The 17,686-nt window shown below is 48.6% G+C and overlaps 1 protein-coding gene across 1 annotated transcript in view; it reads right to left on the minus strand.

Moving 5' to 3' along the window:
* The window catches only part of MMP17 (matrix metallopeptidase 17), a 162,035-nt gene that overhangs the window by 41,050 nt on the left and 103,299 nt on the right, over positions 1 to 17,686 (minus strand). Inside the window, exon 2 of the mRNA XM_056859321.1 lies at positions 3,578 to 3,710. Within this exon, the coding sequence (XP_056715299.1) occupies positions 3,578 to 3,710 (133 nt within the window). The remainder of the gene's footprint in view (positions 1 to 3,577; positions 3,711 to 17,686) is intronic.

Below are 17,686 nucleotides of genomic sequence, written 5' to 3' on the forward strand. Positions count from 1 at the left end.
ATAGTTGGTAGAATTGTCCAGTCTTTCAGTGTCTTGGAATAAGACCCTGTGTCCTGTTTGTGTCAGTCCATGTTCAGCCACTGCTGATTTCTCAGGTTGGCCAAGTCTGCAGTATCTTTCATGTTCTTTTATCCTTGTTTGTATGCTGCGTTTTGTGGTCCCGATGTAAACTTGTCCACAACTGCAAGGTATACTGTATACTCCTGCAGAGGTGAGGGGGTCTCTTTTGTCTTTTGCTGATCGTAGCATCTGTTGTATTTTCTTGGTGGGTTTAAACACTGTTTGTAGGTTATGTTTTTTCAAACATTTCTCCATCCTATCAGTGACTCCTTTAATAAATGGCAAGAATACCTTTCCTATGGGAGACTGTTTTTCCTGAGTTTTCTGATTTTTGTTTGGTTTAATGGCCCTTCTGATTTCATTTCTGGAATAGGCGTTTGCTAGCAGTGCGTGATTTAGATGATTAATTTATTCCTTGAGAAACTGTGGTTCACAGATCCGTCTTGCACGGTCCATTAATGTTTTGATTATTCCTCTTTTCTGTCGGGGGTGGTGGTTGGAGTTTTTGTGTAAGTAGCGATCTGTGTGAGTTGGTTTCCGGTAGACCTTGTGACCTAACTGAAAGTTTGTTTTACGACTTTACTAATAAAAATGGATACTAGTCATAATGCATACCTATTCTCTCCAGGATCAGAGGAACATGCCAATTATATGAGCTGCTTTGGAGCACAGGCAGGATGGTGCTGCTGCAGTCGTCTTGTTTGTGAGCTTCCTAGAGGCCCCTGGTTGGCCACTGTGTGGACAGACTGCTGGACTTGATGGACCTTGGTCTGATCCAGAATGGCCTTTCTTATGTTCTTATGTTATTACCAATATCCTGAGTCACTTGTGTTTCAGTAGCCTCAGCTTCCCGAGTAGGGTTGGGAACAAGCTTGTTTTCTGTTGCTGCAGAGACTAGGACACAGAGTAATGGATTTAAACCAAGGGCGAAAACGCATGGTCGCTTTAGCCTCCTTTATTCCATGTTTCAGGCAGGATTCAGCCAGGATCGAACGCATGCGTTTCGCTGAGCGTGCATTCGATCCTGGCTGAATCCTGGCTGAAATAGGTAATAAAGGAAGCTAAAGCGACCATGCGGTTTTGCCCTAAGAGAAAAGCAATTCCACCTAAACATTAGGAAGAGCTTTCTGACGGTGAGGGCTGTTCGACGGTGGAATGCCCTGCCTCGGGGTGGGGTGGGGGGTGGAGTCCCCGTCTTTGGAGGTCTTTAAGCAGAGGTTGGATGGCCATCTGTCGGGAGTGCTTTGATTGTGGGATCCTGCATGGCAGGGGGTTGGACTGGATGGCCCTTGTGGTCTCTTCCAACCTTGTGTGATTTTGTGATTTTGGGTTCTCTTATATGCGCCCCCTTTTTGCCACTAAGCTCAACAATGGTAAAATTTAATCACAAAGAATTAATATTTTAGCTCCGCATAAGGGCAGCTTTGCTAGAGTCATTAATAAAAAAGAAAGGGCTGTTTTCCTCAGTTTTGTGAAGTAATTAAAGTGGGGAAGGGGGAACAGGAAAGAAAAAAAAAACAGAAAGCAGGAAACACACCAGCTGTCTAGATGGTTTATCTCACAGAGGGAGGGGAGAACAGAGTCCTCCACAACACTGCGGCACCCCCAGAAGCAAGCGAGGCTGGGGAAATAATTGCCCGCCTCGGGTTGCCGAATGCACAGGGCAACAAAACACCTGAGCCATGTAATTGCTTCCTTGAAACAGCAAATGGGGCCGGGTGGTGTTTTTGCACACAAACACCCCTGGCTCCTCCAAAGACAGCTGCGGAAAGCCCTCTGCACAGAACTATCAGCCACAAAAGAAACACAGCATTCCCAAGAGCAGGATTTGATGCATGAAGCAGCCTCATGCTGACAGCTGACTTGGTGTAGAGGTTTGAAAGTCACACTAGGACAGGGGGGGACCTGGGTTCAAAACCCCTCTCTGTTGTGACGCTCACTGAGGGACCATGGGCCATTCAGCCTAACCTACCTCACACGGTTATTGGCAGTAGAAAATGCAGGAATGGAAGACAATGTAAACGATAACTCTGTCCTCCTTGGAAGAACGGGGCTGTGGCTCAGTTTGTAGAGCATCTGCTTGGCATGCAGAAGGTCCCAGGTTCAATCCCCGGCATCTCCGGTTCAAGGGACTAGGCAAGGAGGTGATGTGAAAGACCTCCGCCTGAGACCCTGGAGAGCTGCTGCCTGTCTGAGAAGTCAATACTGACTTTGATGGACCAAGGGCCTGATTCAGTATAAGGCAGCTTCATGTGTTCATGTGACTTTGGGGAGGGGCTGTGGCTCAGTGGCAGAGCATCTGCTTGGCATGCAAAAGGTCCCAGCTTCAATCCCCAGCATCTCCAGTTAAAGGGACCAGGCAAGTAGGTGATGTGAAAGACCTCCACCTGAGACCCTGGAGAGCTCCTGCCGGTCAGAGTAGACAATGCTGACTTTGATGGACCAGGGGTCTGATTCAGTAGAAGGCAGCTTCATGTGTTTATTGGGGAGGGGCTGTGGCTCAGTGGCAGAGCATCTGCTTGGCATGCAGAAGGTCTCAGGTTCAATCCCCGACATCTCCGGTTAAAGGGACCAGGCAAGCAGGTGATGTGAAAGACCTCTGCCTGAGACCCTGGAGAGCCGCTGCCGGTCTGAGTAGACAATACTGACTCTGATGGACCATGGGTCTGATTCAGTCAAAGGTAGCTTCATGTGTTCATGTGTTAATTGGGGAGGGGCCGTGGCTCAGTGCTCAGTGGTGGAGCATCTGCTTGGCATGCAAAAGGTCCCAGGTTCAATCCCCGGCATCTCCAGTTAAAGGGACTAGGCAAGGAGGTGAATTTCCCAGCAAATGATGCCACATGTTAATTAGCAATAAGGACTGGTGTGGAATAGAGGTTAGAGCATATGACTAGGACCTGGGACAATGGGGCTTGAATCCCTAGCACAACCATGGAAGCCCACTAGGTGACCTTGGGCCCGTCACGATCTCTCAGCCTAAACCTACCCTCACAAGGTTGTTGTCGCGGAAATTAAGTGGAGGAGGCGGGAACAATGTGAAAAGCGAGATATAAATAAAAATAAGCATAAAAATAAGAAGGCAATGTCATCCGGATTGGAAAGCGTCTCAGATGTGACCCACTCCTTTTATTCTATGCTTCAGGTCAAGATGGTGGCAAAGGGCTCTTTAGCACTCTCCCTTCCAGGCTCAACAGCAATGGAGATTGTGTTCGAATACTGCCCAAATGCACCTAAGCAACATGTAAGAACCCTGCTGGATCAAGCCAGTATCGTGTTTCCCACAGTCGCCTGCCAGATGCATCTACAATGATGACCAACAGGGAGAATTTTGACAAGAGTCTCCATTCCTATCAACAGCAGAGGCCTTTGTCAACAGAAGAGGCCTTTGCCATGCAAGCGAGCATCCTGCCTAGGGCAGACACCTGCTGGCCTACAGTGTGCCTCCTGCGGAACGGCAGGCATCAGATCTGCGCAAGATAACAACCGAGATCTCTTCCGGTCGCGCTCTTTCGCTCACCTAGAATACCCGTGGCTTCGAGGCCCCCGAACTGTTGCATGGCCATGATGGCTTTGGTGAGCTCTTCTTGCGTCTGAAGCTGTCCCGTGACGGGATCCGGAGGGGGCAAGTAGCCAAATTTCGTCAGCCAATCCTGTTAAAAGAGGAAAACAGAGGTCCTTTAGGCATGGGAATTTCACCTGAGGTTTGTTGCTCGCTGGACCCACACTTTCCTGTTGTGAATCTATGCACCATAGAATCATAGAGTTGGGACCACCAGGGTCATCTAGTCCAACCACCTGCACAATGCAGGAAACTCACAGCTACCTCCCCCTCCCACACCCCCAGTGACCCCTACTCCATGCCCAGAAGATGGCCAAGACTGGCGGTCTCCAAGCTCAAATCAAGTCCCCACCCCTTGAAACGCTGCTTTGTAATTGGCTTACTTTGTAGAGCTTACTGTGAGAGAAAATCCCCCCCAAATCCAACTGCTGCATAAAAAAGCATTTTAAGAACAAAAAACAACAAAAAACTGAGCAATCTGAAAGGAGAGGGGGAGAAATCCAAGCCTTGGTTGTAAAAAGCCTTTCTTCTGTTAAGAAAGAGCTCCGAGGAAACAGGAAGCATTTGAATCCACGCTGCTTTGTAACTGGCCGTGAGCAAAACCAAGCTTGCGTGTCCCATGCTTTGCCTTATGCGTGGAGATTGCACCACGGCTGAGCTCAGGGGAGAAGGAAGAATCGGGTTAACAGAGGAACGGGAAGGTCCGGAATTTGCAAGGGCTAGGCATCTCTAATGGACGGAAAACTCATGCATAACTCCAAGGAACAACCGAGACAGACCGGGGTGGGGTGGGGGTGAATTTGAGTGAAAGTACCCATGCATAAATGACCAGAAGAGTAAACAATTCCACAAGGCAACGGGTCCCCCCCCGCTCCACCCCCAGCGGCCTCTGTGTTTACACCATTTCCCCCATCCAATAGCGCAGCCCATGTTAACAAATGGATGGATCCGTGTACATTACTTTAAGTAATGGAATCTAATGAACTTTATGTGTCCCAGTGCTGACATTTAATTTTCCCAACCAGCTACGAAAACACCTCTGATTACGGTGATGGCAGTTACACAAAACCTGAGATATCCCCTCCGTCTTTGATTTTCTGTCACTGGCTAGAGTGGACCCCTTTGCAGGGAGGCGGGTGGAGCCTAAACGGAGATGTGGATCTTGGCTGTTACCCTGCCTGAATAACAGGCTTACTTAGAAAACTGTAAATGCTGCAGTTAGAGAAATACTGGATTAAAGAAACCAGGAAGTGTCATGGTACCCTAACAAAAAAGGGGAGATTCTTCCCTATATTTTTCCCCCCAAATTCATAAGAACATAAGAAAGGACATGCTGGATCAGACCAAGATCCAAAGGATCCATCAGTCTGTTCATACAGTGGCTAACCAGGACCATGTCCGCACTTTGCGTTTGCAGCTCTGATTTCTACAGGGTTTCCTGCATGTTCATCTCTTCCGAAGGATTCCGGAGACATCTCCAGAGCACAATTTCTCCATGTTAAGAGCATTCGCTTATATAGCGAATTAATAGAAATTAAATGCTTTCCTCACCCGGAGCCTGAAGTGCGAACATAAAATCTGTCTTCAATCCACTTCATGCTGCCAGCCCACCATCCACTCCCCCCGCCTAACTGCCCATGCTGGACCAATCGCCGTCCTTGTTCCCCCCATTCCCCCCGCCTCACTGCCCACACTGGACCAATCGCCGTCCTTGTTTCAAGCACCGAGTGGGCATGCGCGGCAGGCTACCACCTCAGCCAATCACAATGCTCCTTCGAGCTGGCGCATGAATGCTGCCGCGAGGGGAAAACATACGGGTTTTATCTAATACAGCGGAGGAAGGCGTTGCGGTGGGAACAGAAATGTTAAGTCGTGTTGGATGCTTGAGTACTGGACACGTTTAAATTGCGAGGTAAGTTGCTAGTGCGTTCACGGGCCAGGTGCCTCTAGGAAGGCCACAAGCAAGACGACTGCAGCAGCATTGTCCTGCCTGTGTTCCAAAGCACCGCATATAATTGGCATGTTCCTCTGATCCTGGAGAGAATAGGTATGCGTCATGACTAGTATCCATTTTGACTAGTAGCCATGGATAGCCCTCTCCTCCAGGAACACTTCCACTCCCCCCTTAAAGCCTTCCAAATTGGTAGACATCACCACAGAAGAACATAAGAAAAACCATGCTGAATCAGACCAAAGCCCATCAAGTCCAGCAGTCTGTTCCCACAGTGGCCAACCGGATGCCTCCCTTCCAGACCAGTGCCGATAGAAGGAATGGGTCCTGCTGAATAGAGAAACTGGCCATCTGAAGAGCCCTGCTGGATAGGACCAAAGGCCCATCCCATCCATAAGAACATAAGAAAGGCCATGCTGGATCAGACCAAGGCCCATCAAGTCCAGCAGTCTGTTCCCACAGGGGCCAACCAGGTGCCTCTAGGAAGGCCTCATACACGACAATTGAAGCAGCGTTGCCCTGCCTGTGTTCCACATCATCTAATATATAATTGGCTGGCTCCTCTGATCCTGGAGAGAATAGGTATGCATCATGGCTAGGATCCATTTTTACTAGCAGCCATGAATACCCCTCTCCTCTATGAACATGTCCCCTCCCCTCTTAAAGCCTTCCAGGTTGGCAGCCATCACCACATCCTGGGGCAGCTGCTACGGGGAGGGGCTGTGGCTCAGTAGTAGAGCATCTGCTTGGCATGCAGAAGATCCCAGGTTCAATCCCCGGCATCTCCAGTTAAAGGGACCAGGCAAGTAGGTAATGCGAAAGACCTCTACCTGAGACCCTGGAGAGCTGCTGCCGGTCTGAGTAATAATACTGACTTTGATAGACCAAGGGTCTGATTCAGTATAAAGCAACTTCATGTGTTCAAAACCTATGTGTATCAATAGCAGCTCTTCCTCTGCATAGTTCCAAAAACCAAACTGCCTCTCCCCTTCTGATTCCTCCCAAGTTCTCCTTCCCCATCTCTCCTCCGTCTAAGAAAGAGGATACGGCTCGCTTGCGATTTCACCTGTCAACTGCCATTTTCTTTATTGGTATCCAAGGCGTATCGAATTATTGAGTTGCTACGGGCTGCCATCGATCTGGGCTCTTAACTTGGTCAATACTCCATTAACTTCTTTCTTGGAAAGATTCATGCCGAGCATCCACGTCAGGTTAAAACAGACGTGACTGCTTCCTCTCTCTGCAACGCCCCAGGGTGGGGTGGGGGCTCTGGGGAAGGGACAGTGGATAACTCCCCAACTTGGACTGCGGCACTGGTACATGCCGGCCTCCCCCCCCCCCCACAATCCATTTACCTTGCTTAGTATTCAGGTCTCTATTCTAAATCCCCCTGAGGCCATTCTAAAGCAACGGAGAATGTTAGGAAGGGGGTAAGACCACAAGAAGAACCAGGGTTGGACCTTGGTCCACCTAGTCCAGCATCCTGTGCCCTGCAGTAGGCAATCAGATAACATTGGGAAGGCTACAAACAGAGCATGAAGGCAACAGTCCCACCCCAGTGTTTGCCCACTGGTAACTAGGATTGAGATACACTGCCTTGGAACACGTAGGCTCCATTTGACTGTTATGGATAAGAACAGAAGAAGTGAGTTTCTGCCTCCCTGGGGAAGAGACTCTTTCCAAGGAGGGAGGAATGCACACAAGTGGAAGGAGAAGAAGAAGAGGAGGAGGAGGAGGAGGAATTGGTTTTTATATGCTGACTTTCTCTACCACTTAAGGAAGAATCAAACCGGCTTACAATCACCTTCCCTTTCCCTCCCCACAACAGACATCCTGGGAGGTAGGTGGGGCTGAGAGAGCTCTGAATAGCCCAAGGTCACCCCGCTGGCTTTGTGTAAGAGTGGGGAAACAAATCCAGTTCACCAGATTAGCCTCCACCACTCATGGCAAGGCATAAATGAATTAAACAAGAGCAGGCATGGTATAGTGGTTAAGAGCGGTGGTTTGGAGTGGTGGACTCTAATCTAGAGAACTGGGTTTGATTCCCCGCTCCTCCACATGAGTGGCGGAGGCTAATCTGGTGAACTGGATTTCTTTCCCGACTCCTCCACATGAAGCCAGCTGGGTGACCTTGGGCTAGTCACACTCTCTCAGCCCCACCCACCTCACAGGGTGTCTGTTGTGGGGAGGGGAAGAGAAGGAGATTGTAAGCCGGTTTGATTCTTCCTTAAGTGGTAGAGAAAGTCGAAACATAAAAACCAACTCTTCTTCTTCCCGCCTTCATCTCAGCCTTCACCTTCCAACCAGGCTTCCTTCCACCCATCCTCCCTCCCTCCCTTCTTTCCCCCTCATCCCAGAAGAAACCACGCAGCTGAGGACCCATCGGCCACCCAGCGAGGCACCATCTTCAAGTGTGGCCGCCAAGCCGGGCTCAACGCTTATCAGCTTCACTTTCCCGGCACCAATTATTTGTCCCCTTTGCCTAGCTAAAAAAGCGTTTGTGACAGAAATTAGATATACAATTTGCTTCTGATGCTTCATGAGAAATCATCTCTGACATGCAACCCGATGCTGGCTCATCGATTGCCCAAAGCCTTGCGGAGCGTAATTTGGTTTCCTCCGCCGGTGTCATTTATCCACTAATTGTTAAGGAATCTTCGGGACGCTACAGAATTTACCAATTTGACCACGTTTGCAGCGACTGCAAGAATGAAACGTCGGCTCCCAGCTGAGAAAAAGAGAGAACTTCGCAGCAAAGTAATACTTAGCATTTACATAGCATTATGGCTAGCCCGATCTTGCCACATCTTGGACAAGAAGAAGAAGAGGAGTTGGTATTTATATGCGGACTTTCTCTACCACTTAAGGGAGACTCAAACCGGCTTACAATCACCTTCCCTTCCCTCCCCACAACAGACACCCTGGGAGGTAGGTGGGGCTGAGAGAGCTCTGACTAGCCCAAGGTCACCCAGCTGGCTTCATGTGCAAAGGTAAAGGTAGAGGTCCCCTGTGCAAGCACCGGGTCATTCCTGACTCATGGGGTGACGTCACATTTTGACGTTTCCTAGGCAGACTGTGTTTACGGGGTGGTTTGCCAGTGCCTTCCCCAGTCGTCTTCCCCTATACCCCCAGAAAGCTGGGTGCTCATTTTACCGACCTCGGAAAGATGGAAGGCTGAGTCAACCTTCAGCCAGCTACCTGAAACCGACTTCCGTCGGGATCGAACTCAGGTCGTGAGCAGAGCTTGGACTGCAGTACTGCGGCTTACCACTCTGCGCCACGGGGCTCCTTGGCTTCATGTGGAGGAGTGGGGAAACAAATCCAGTTCACCAGCTTAGCCTCCGCCACTCATGTGGAGTGGGGAATCAAACCCAGTTCTCCAGATCAGAGTCCACCGCTCCAAACCACCGCTCTTAACCGCTACACCACGCTGGCTCTCTAAACAGGGTCAGTACTGATTAGTACTTGGATGGGAGACCCCCAGGGAGGTCCAGGGTTGCTACACAGAGGTGGGCAATGGCAGACCTCCTCTGTATGTCTCTTGCCTTGAAAGTAAGTTGGCTGTGACTTGATGGCTCCACCCCCACTTTATTCACTATATCAGTACACGAAGGGACAAAGTTACCCAGTGCATGGCCCCCATGTTCACAACAGTCCTGCAAAGTTGGACAGGCTGAGCGGAAACAATGTGCCCAATGAGATTCAGGGCTGAACAGAAATCTGAATCAAGATCTTTCTAGTCTAGTTCCCTACTCATAGAAACATAGAATCAGAGAGTTGGAAGGGACCACCAGGGTCATCTAGTCCAACCCCCTGCACAATGCAGGAAATTCACAACTACCTCCCCTCCCCCACACCCTCAGGGACCTCTATTCCATGGCGAGAAGATGTCCAAGATGCCCTCCCTCCCATCATCTGCCTAAGGTCATAGAATCAGCATTGCTGACAGATGGCCATCTAGCCTCTGCTTAAAATCCTCCAGGGAAGGAGAGCTCACCACCTCCCGAGAAAGCCTGTTCCACTGAGGAACCGCTCTAACCGATAGAAAATTCTTCCTAATGTCTAGACGGAAACTCTTTTGATTTAATTTCAACCCGTCGGTTCTGGTCCGACCTTCTGGGGCAACAGAAAATGATGCCGCCTGGCCTGCACAGATCCCAAAACTCTTGAGCTCGAATGCTCGCTGCTGCCACAGCGTCTCCTTTCGCGATGCCTGCAGAATACATGACACTTCCTCCCCAAAGCAACAAAAAGACAACAAAATAATAAAGTCAGATGTTCCAGCGTTATTGCTGAACGCTAAGACGTTTGCAAAAATTCTACCATTGTTCTGACATTCGGAAAAGAATATTTTTTGGGGAGAAAAAGTCAGAAGTGCTGCTACATTCAGACAGAGACAGAGAAAATCTCGTACGCGTCTTTGTGCAGCTCTCTGCCATAAACACAGCTGGGGCAAAAATCCTGCCCTGCTGTGGTTCTCGGTGCTGAGCCATGAAGCTGGTTGAGATGTGATTGGAAGCTTCCGCTTAACTGGAGAGGTGGAGAGGCATTTCGCTGACTTCCTGCATTGAATCAAAGGTACAAATGGTGAAGAGTCACGGTTGCATCTGATAAGGCTCGCGAGAGCGATGCTGGGGGGGAGGGGTCAGGGAAGCCCCCCTCCCCCATTTCCCCAACTGAAAAATGGCAGCTCAGTTGGGGAAACGGCATGAACCCATATTGTGCTTGACTGCTTTTTGGAAAGGCCCGCTGCTGGTGCAGGAGCATAGAGACCAAGGGAACCAGAATCTTCTCTCTTTGCACTCAGAAGAGAAAGAAGAAGAGTTGGTTTTTTATACCCTGATTTTCTCTACCTTTAAGGAGTCTCAAAGCAGCTTACAATCACCTTCCCTTTCTCTCCCCACGACAGACACCCTGTGAGGGAGGTGGGGCTGAGAGAGCTCTCAGAGAACTGTGACTAGCCCAAGGTCACCCAGCTGGGTTCATGTGCAGGAGTGGGGAAACAAACCCAGTTCACCAGATTAGCCTCCGCCGCTCATGTGGGGGAGTGGGGAATCAAACCTGGTTCTCCAGGTCAGAGTCCACCGCTCCAAACCACCGCTGTTAACCACTACGCTACGCTGGCTCTCTATTCAGCCAGATGCCTCGCCACCAACTACAACGATGCAAACCCATTCAAAACAATGCTCAATTTGACACTGTGGATGAACAGCCAAGGCGAGCACACGGGGTACTCGACAGAAGAGAAAACAGTAGTGGCAAGGAAGGCGCATTTGATTTTCCAACATGTTACGAGCTAAGATCACACCATCACTCTTTATATTACAAAATCAATTTAACAGCATCCATTTAACTAAAACAGACAGACTTGGTTGCAATCCCAACCTGCCCTTCCCCATTTGGCAGGCTCCGCTCGTTTTAAGGCGAAAGTTCCCTGGATTTCTCTCCAGCCCCCACTCCCCACTGGAATCTAGCAGTTCATTACCAGCAAGGCTTAGTTTTTCAGTTCAAAAATGATTTAAAAAAATATATATATCCTACTGGGAATGCAGTTTAATAAAGCGCTTTGATAGCCCTGGGCTTAACGCAGTCCGAGGAGGCGGGAGCAGGGATTCAAATGCTGTAATTTTTAAGTGGCTTGATTTAATGTGTTTTCCTTCTCTGTTGCCTGCTGCATTTGGCGATCGAGACAAAAGACGTTTGAAAGGGATGGCTTTCGACTGTGGCCCGGACTTCAAAAGCAGAAGTAAAAGAAACGTCCCCGCTGCGCAGTCGCTTGTTTAACTAACTCGAGTGAGGTTTTGTTTCCTTCACTTTCCAGCGGTCGCTTTGAGAACCCACAGCCTAGCCAGGGGTGGGTGAGACCCCTATTGAATCACTTGGAGAGCCCGTGGGGTAGGCTGGTTAGACTGTATAAGAACGTAAGAAAGGCCATGCTGGGTCTGACCAAGGCCCATCAAGTCCTGCAGTCTGTTCCCACAGGGGCCAACCAGGTGCCTCTAGGAAGCCACAAACAAGACAACTGCAGCAGCACCATCCTGCCTGTGTTCCACAGCACCTAATATAATATAATAGGCATGCTCCTCTGATCATGGAGAAAATAAGTATGCATCCTGACTAGTATCCATTTTTTTTGGCAGTCATGGATAGCCCTCTCCTCCATGAACATGTCCCCTCTTAAAGCCTTCCAAGTTGGTAGCCATCACCATGTAAGAACATAAGAAAAGCCGTGATGGATCAGACCAAGGCCCATCAAGTTCAGCAGTCTGTTCCCACAGTGGCCAACCAGGTGCCTCTAGGAAGCCCACAAACAAGTCCACTGCAGCAGCATTATCCTGCCTGTGTTCCACAGCACCTAATATAATAGGCATGCTCCTCTGGTGCTGGAGAGAATAGGTGTGCATCATGACTAGTAGCCATTTTTTACTAGTAGCCATGGATAGCCCTCTCCTCCAGGAACATGTCCACTCCCCTCTTAAGCCTTCCAAGGTGGCAGCCATCACCACATCCTGGGGCAGGGAGTTCCACAGTTTCACTATGCGTAGTGTGAAGAAATACTTCCTTTTATCTGTTTTGAATCTCTCACCCTCCAGCTTCAGCAGATGACCCCAAGTTCTAGTATTATGAGAGAGGGAGAAAAGATTCTCCCTGTCCACACCTTGAATAATTTTATAGATTTATATCATGTCTCCCCTTAACTGCCTTCTTTCCAAGCTAAACAGCTCTGCCACAAAAGCTTGCTGGTTGACCTTGGGCCTGTCGCATAGCCTCACCTCTACCTCACAGGGCTGTTGTGGGGATGAAATAGGGGAGAAGAGGAGAATGTTGGGGAGAAAGGCAGGGTTATAAAGGGATTAAATAAATAAACAGAAAAGAAAGGCAACCTGCCTGTGCATGGACACACTTCTTACATTTGGGTCCCTTGTCCCTCTGGAAAATAAAGCTTATTCTTCCCAGGAGAAAAACATCTGCACAGACTCAAGGGCATTTATCTTAAGAAGCCAGAATTTTGACCAGAACTGGTAACTCTACTCTTGGAATGTCATGCATGCTTGAACCACTTTGTACCATGGCCAATCTGGAATTTCTCTCTAATCTCTTTTGCCCCCACAATGGGAAAAAACACACTCTAAGTACTCAGAGGCTCTTTACTCAAATTGGTAATCCCTTTGAACACTTAACATCAGCAACCGTTCTTGCTAGACCTGGGGGTTCAATTCCCTAACGGATAGGGTTGCCAGGTCCCTCTTCCCTATCGGCGGGAGGTTTTTGGGGTGGAGCCTGAGGAGGGTGCGGTTTTGGGAGGGGAGGGACTTCAATGCCATAGAATCCAATTGCCAAAGCGGCCATTTTCTCCAGGGGAATTGATCTCTATCGGCTGGAGATCAGTTGTAATAGCAGATCTCCAGCTACTACCAGGAGGTTCATTTATATAAAAAGTGAAAAAACACCACTACACACCTGAATATAATGAATTATATAATTTTCCAAAAAGGTGATTTATAATTTTAAACATCAACTTATAATTTCCAAAACCCTTCTGTCAACACAAAACAAACTATACAAGGTTTCGCGATTTATCCTCGTTTCGCATATCAGCTTCATCGGATGTTTGTTGCTCTATATCTTGCCATTACAGGAGAGTCTTGACTGCTCCATTGAGTCTCTCTGATCCAAACCCTGTTACCAAGCAGATTACTCTGTTTCATTTGGGAGACCACGCTGCCGGGGCTTCACCTCTCTTTCGCCTAGGTCTGCCCTGGAGGTTGGCAACCCTACTAACGGACATCCATGAAAATAAGAACATAAGAAAGGCCCTGCTGGATCAGACCAAGGCCCATCAAGTCCAGCAGTCTGTTCACCCAGTGGCCAACCAGGTGCCTCTAGGAAGCCCACAAGCAAGACGACTGCAGCAGCACCATCCTGCCTGTGTTTCCCAGCATCTAATATAATAGGCATCTCCTCTGAGCCTGGAGAGAATAGGTTTGCAGCATGACTAGTATCCATTTTAACTAATAGCCATGAATACCCCTTTCCTCCATGAATATGACCACTCCCCTCTTAAAGCCTTCCAAGTTAACAGGATGCTAACAGAATGTCCCAGCCAGTAATATCAGAAACCAATCTCCAAGGTAGAATTTCTCCCCCTCCCGCAACTTCCAGCAAGGGCTTCATCTAAACAGAAAGCAAGCCCCGTCTCCATTCTGGGGGTGGGGTGGGGAATATCATACAGCTTTTTCTATTATTTTGGCAATTTTCCTTCCTTCCACAAATTCTTGCAATTATTTCCAAACGGCGCTAGGAAGAATGCCTGTTAATTAGAAGAACGCATATGGAGCCGCTTTCCTCCAAGGGACGCCCTCTTCCCGATGGGTCCCCCCCATCTGGGTCGTTTTTTGGGGGGGGAGACTGCAGTTTCGCTCCAAAGGTTGCCGCGCATCATCCTGATGAGTGGCTGCCTGCGGATCCCGGGCTGATTAATTCATTAGGTGGAGACGCCGAGAAGCCTGGCGGAGGCCCAGCCTGTGGCTGCCCGCACCGAAGGGGCGGCTTCATTAGTCTCAAGCCAAAAGAGCTCTTTGGAAACCAAACAGCTATTAGATTTCTGAGGAACCCACTCGGGAAGCCGGGATGCAGTCTTGGCGGAGATACCGCCGCTAATGAACATCCCCCCCCCCCCTCGGGCCCCAGACCCCTTCCCTCTCTTTCAAATCGTTCAATTAGAAGAAACAACAGCAAGAGATGTTCAAGGGCGCAACCCATAGCTCCTGGCCCCCACAGTGCTGGAGAGAACAGCCTTTGATGCCAGCAAGGCAGGAGCAGAGGTCTCTCGAAAAGACCTGCCAACAGGGAGTGGTGCGTTAGCTGGCAAGCGTGGGTGGAATTGGCTCGCTTTGTTCCCAAGCGGAGTTCTGGGGACCTGGGCACCCATCGCCATCTCGGAGCTCTTAAAGATGTTGAGCTTGCATTAAGAGTGCCGAAGGGTGCAGGAGGCGTTGCCTGGTGGCGCCAGCACAGTTGCATTTGGGGCTTCTGGTCCCAAAGCACCCAGGTCCACAAGTTGGGTACGGGCAGTCCTGTTGTAACACCCCCCTCTGGTCATCATGCCTTCCAACATTTCACAGATTAAATAGGGATATGCTTCAACCCCCACCCCCCAGTTAGACCACAGCGGTGCCGGATTTACGTATAAGCTAAACAAGCTATAGCTTAGGGCCCCACTCTCTTGGCCCCCCAAAAAAATTTAAAGGAAAAAAACCTGGATGTACATTTCCAAAATATAAGATAAAAAACAAATAAAATAAAACCTACATACAGCAAATGGCTTTAGATACCTATTAGTGAAGTGCCTATAAACTTCATTTATGGGAAAACATATATTCTTTCATATGTATAAACATTCATAGGTTCATGAAGTGCTATGCTCAAGAATAGAGCATAGCATCAGGCAGATATATTCTACCCACACATGGAAACTTTGGGAACGTTGGCATCCATAACTATAAGAGGCCAACAGAACACATTGCCTGGTACAGGCTTTCCCCCGTAGAGAAAAACAGTGTCTTACCTTCACTGTTAGGAATGTGAATCACAAGACCAAGTGCTTGCTTAGAGACAGCTTCTACCAATCTCTATATACTATGTTAATTAAAGAAAGGCAGACAACCAATGTTTAGTAAGTCGACGTAATTGGAACATCCCTAACCAGAAGTTATAATTGGGGTAGCAATCCTTTGTTCGGGGTGAAGACTGTCCTGTGCATTAGGGCAGTTTCATCCGGTATGTATATTGAGCTCAATAAACGACTGCTTTGAACTATCAACCTCCCACTGTGTTATATAGATTCGAAATTAATATTATAACACAGGCATTTCATTAGGTCCATAAATTACCATATAGCATATATTAAACACAAAAAACAGCAACAATTTGTTGTTGACAAAGGACAGCTGGACATATAAAGGGCCCCATTACCTTCAGCAGCTTAGGGCCTCATCAAACCTAAATCCGGCCCTGGACCACAGAGAGGAGGAGGAGAAGGAGAAGAAGGAGGAGGAAAAGAAGAGTTGGTTTTTATATGCCAACTTTCTCTACCACTTAAGAAAGAATCAAACTGGCTTACAATCACCTTCCCTTCCCCTCCCCACAACAGACACCCTGGGAGGTAGGTGGGGCTGAAAGAGCCCTAACGGAGTTGTGACTTGCCCAAGATCACCCAGCTGGCTTCATTTGTAGGAGTGGGGAAACCAACTCTGCTCACCAGATTAGAGTCCACCGCTCCAAACCTCCACTCTTAACCACTACACCACGCTGGCTCTCTGTGTAGTGTTGTGGTTAGAGTGTCGGACTAGGATCTGGGAGACACAGGTTCGAACTCTCGCTCTACCATAGTACTTGTTGGGTGACCTTGGGCCAGTCACACATTCTCGGCCTAAGCTACCTCGCAAGTTTTTTGTGAGGATAAAATGAAGGGGAGAAAACCAGTGTAAGCCAATTGGGGTCCCCATGGGGGAGAAAGGCGGGGTATAAACGAAGTAACTTAATAGATTATTCCCTGAACGTTCCCACCCCAAGGATATATTGCTCTCTTTACTCAACCGTAGGCTGTTCCATCAATCTCAGAAGTATGAGCAAAAGCAAAAAACAAAAGTTTTGATAATGTAACACAGAGCCGCAACAGTTAGTAAAGGGAGGAATGAAAGTTTGGGTCTGAATTGCCTGTGAACAACAGGTGCATCCATGACGTTTGTAATACTGTTATGGTCCTGTGTCATACTGTCATCACTTTTGCTTTTTGCATTTTCTCATTATTTGTACAGTGTAATACATCTGAGGAAAGGCTGAAGGAGCTGGGTATGTTTAGCCTGAAGAGGAGAAGACCGAAAGGGATATGATAACCATCTTCAAGATAACCATCTTCAAGGGCTGTCAAAGAGAGGATGGTGCCGAGTTGTTTTCTGTTGCCCCAGAAGGTCGGACCAGAACCAACGGGTTGACATTAAATCAAAACAGTTTCCTTCTGGACATCAGGAAGCATTTTCTAACAGTTAAAGCGGTTCCTCAGTGGAACAGGCTTCCTCGGGAGGTGGTCAGCTCTCCTTCCCTGGAGGTTTTTAAGCAGAGGCTAAACTGTCAGCAGTGCTAATTCTATGAATTTAGGCAGTTCATGAGAGGGACGGCATCTTGGCCATCTTCTGGGCATGGAGTAGGGGTCGCTGGGGGTGTGTGTGGGAGGTAGTTGTGAATTTCCTGCATTGTGCAGGGGGTTGGACTAGATGACCCTGGTGGTCCCTTCCAACTCTATGAGTCTATGTTTTGCAATTTACCTGAACCCTTGTTGTTACTACTATTTGGTAAAATTTTGGAACAGCTACAAGTTATTAGATAAATGCCTTGTAACCTCTGGTGTTTTGCACATTTTTGTCCATAGTTTTTTAAAAGGGTCGTGAATTGCAGGTGCCAACTGTTGCTCTAAACTGGATCCTGCTAATGGGGGAATGCAGAGCTCAGATTTATGTATGCTACAGGTGGTTAGCAAAACAACAGTCTTCAACAGTTAGCTGCTGCCCATTCTGATAAGGAGCCCTTCACTTACAAACACTTAAGGGCTGGAAGTAGAGCTTTGGTCTCTTTTCTCAGCTCACTGTGGGACTTTATTTCTTTAATTCTTTTAAACGCTGCCTTGCTGGACCCAAACTGGCTGACGTTACATTCCTCTCCTCCATTTTATCCTCACAGTAAGCCTGTATGGTGGGTTAGGCGGAGAGCATGTGACTGGCCCGGGGTCACCCAGCGAGCTCCCATGGCACGAATCTTCCAGACAGCAGTCCGACATTCTTAACCACCATGCCATGCTGGCTCTCTACTTGCGACCTCCGCAAGTCACTCTGTTGAAAGAGATGCATTGCAACAATTGTGTTTCCAGACGACAAGCCGGTCGACAAATCCGGCAACTGCAAGAGTGAGTCATAGAATCATAGAGTTGGAAGGGACCACCAGGGTCATCTAGTCCAACCCCCTGCACAATGCAGGAAACTCTGAACCACCTCCCCCCCACACCCCCATACTTCATGCCCAGAAGATGGCCAAGGTGCCCTCCCTCTCATGAGCTGCCT

This window comes from Euleptes europaea, chromosome 13 (assembly GCF_029931775.1).
Source record: "Euleptes europaea isolate rEulEur1 chromosome 13, rEulEur1.hap1, whole genome shotgun sequence".
Classification (NCBI taxonomy): domain Eukaryota; kingdom Metazoa; phylum Chordata; class Lepidosauria; order Squamata; family Sphaerodactylidae; genus Euleptes; species Euleptes europaea.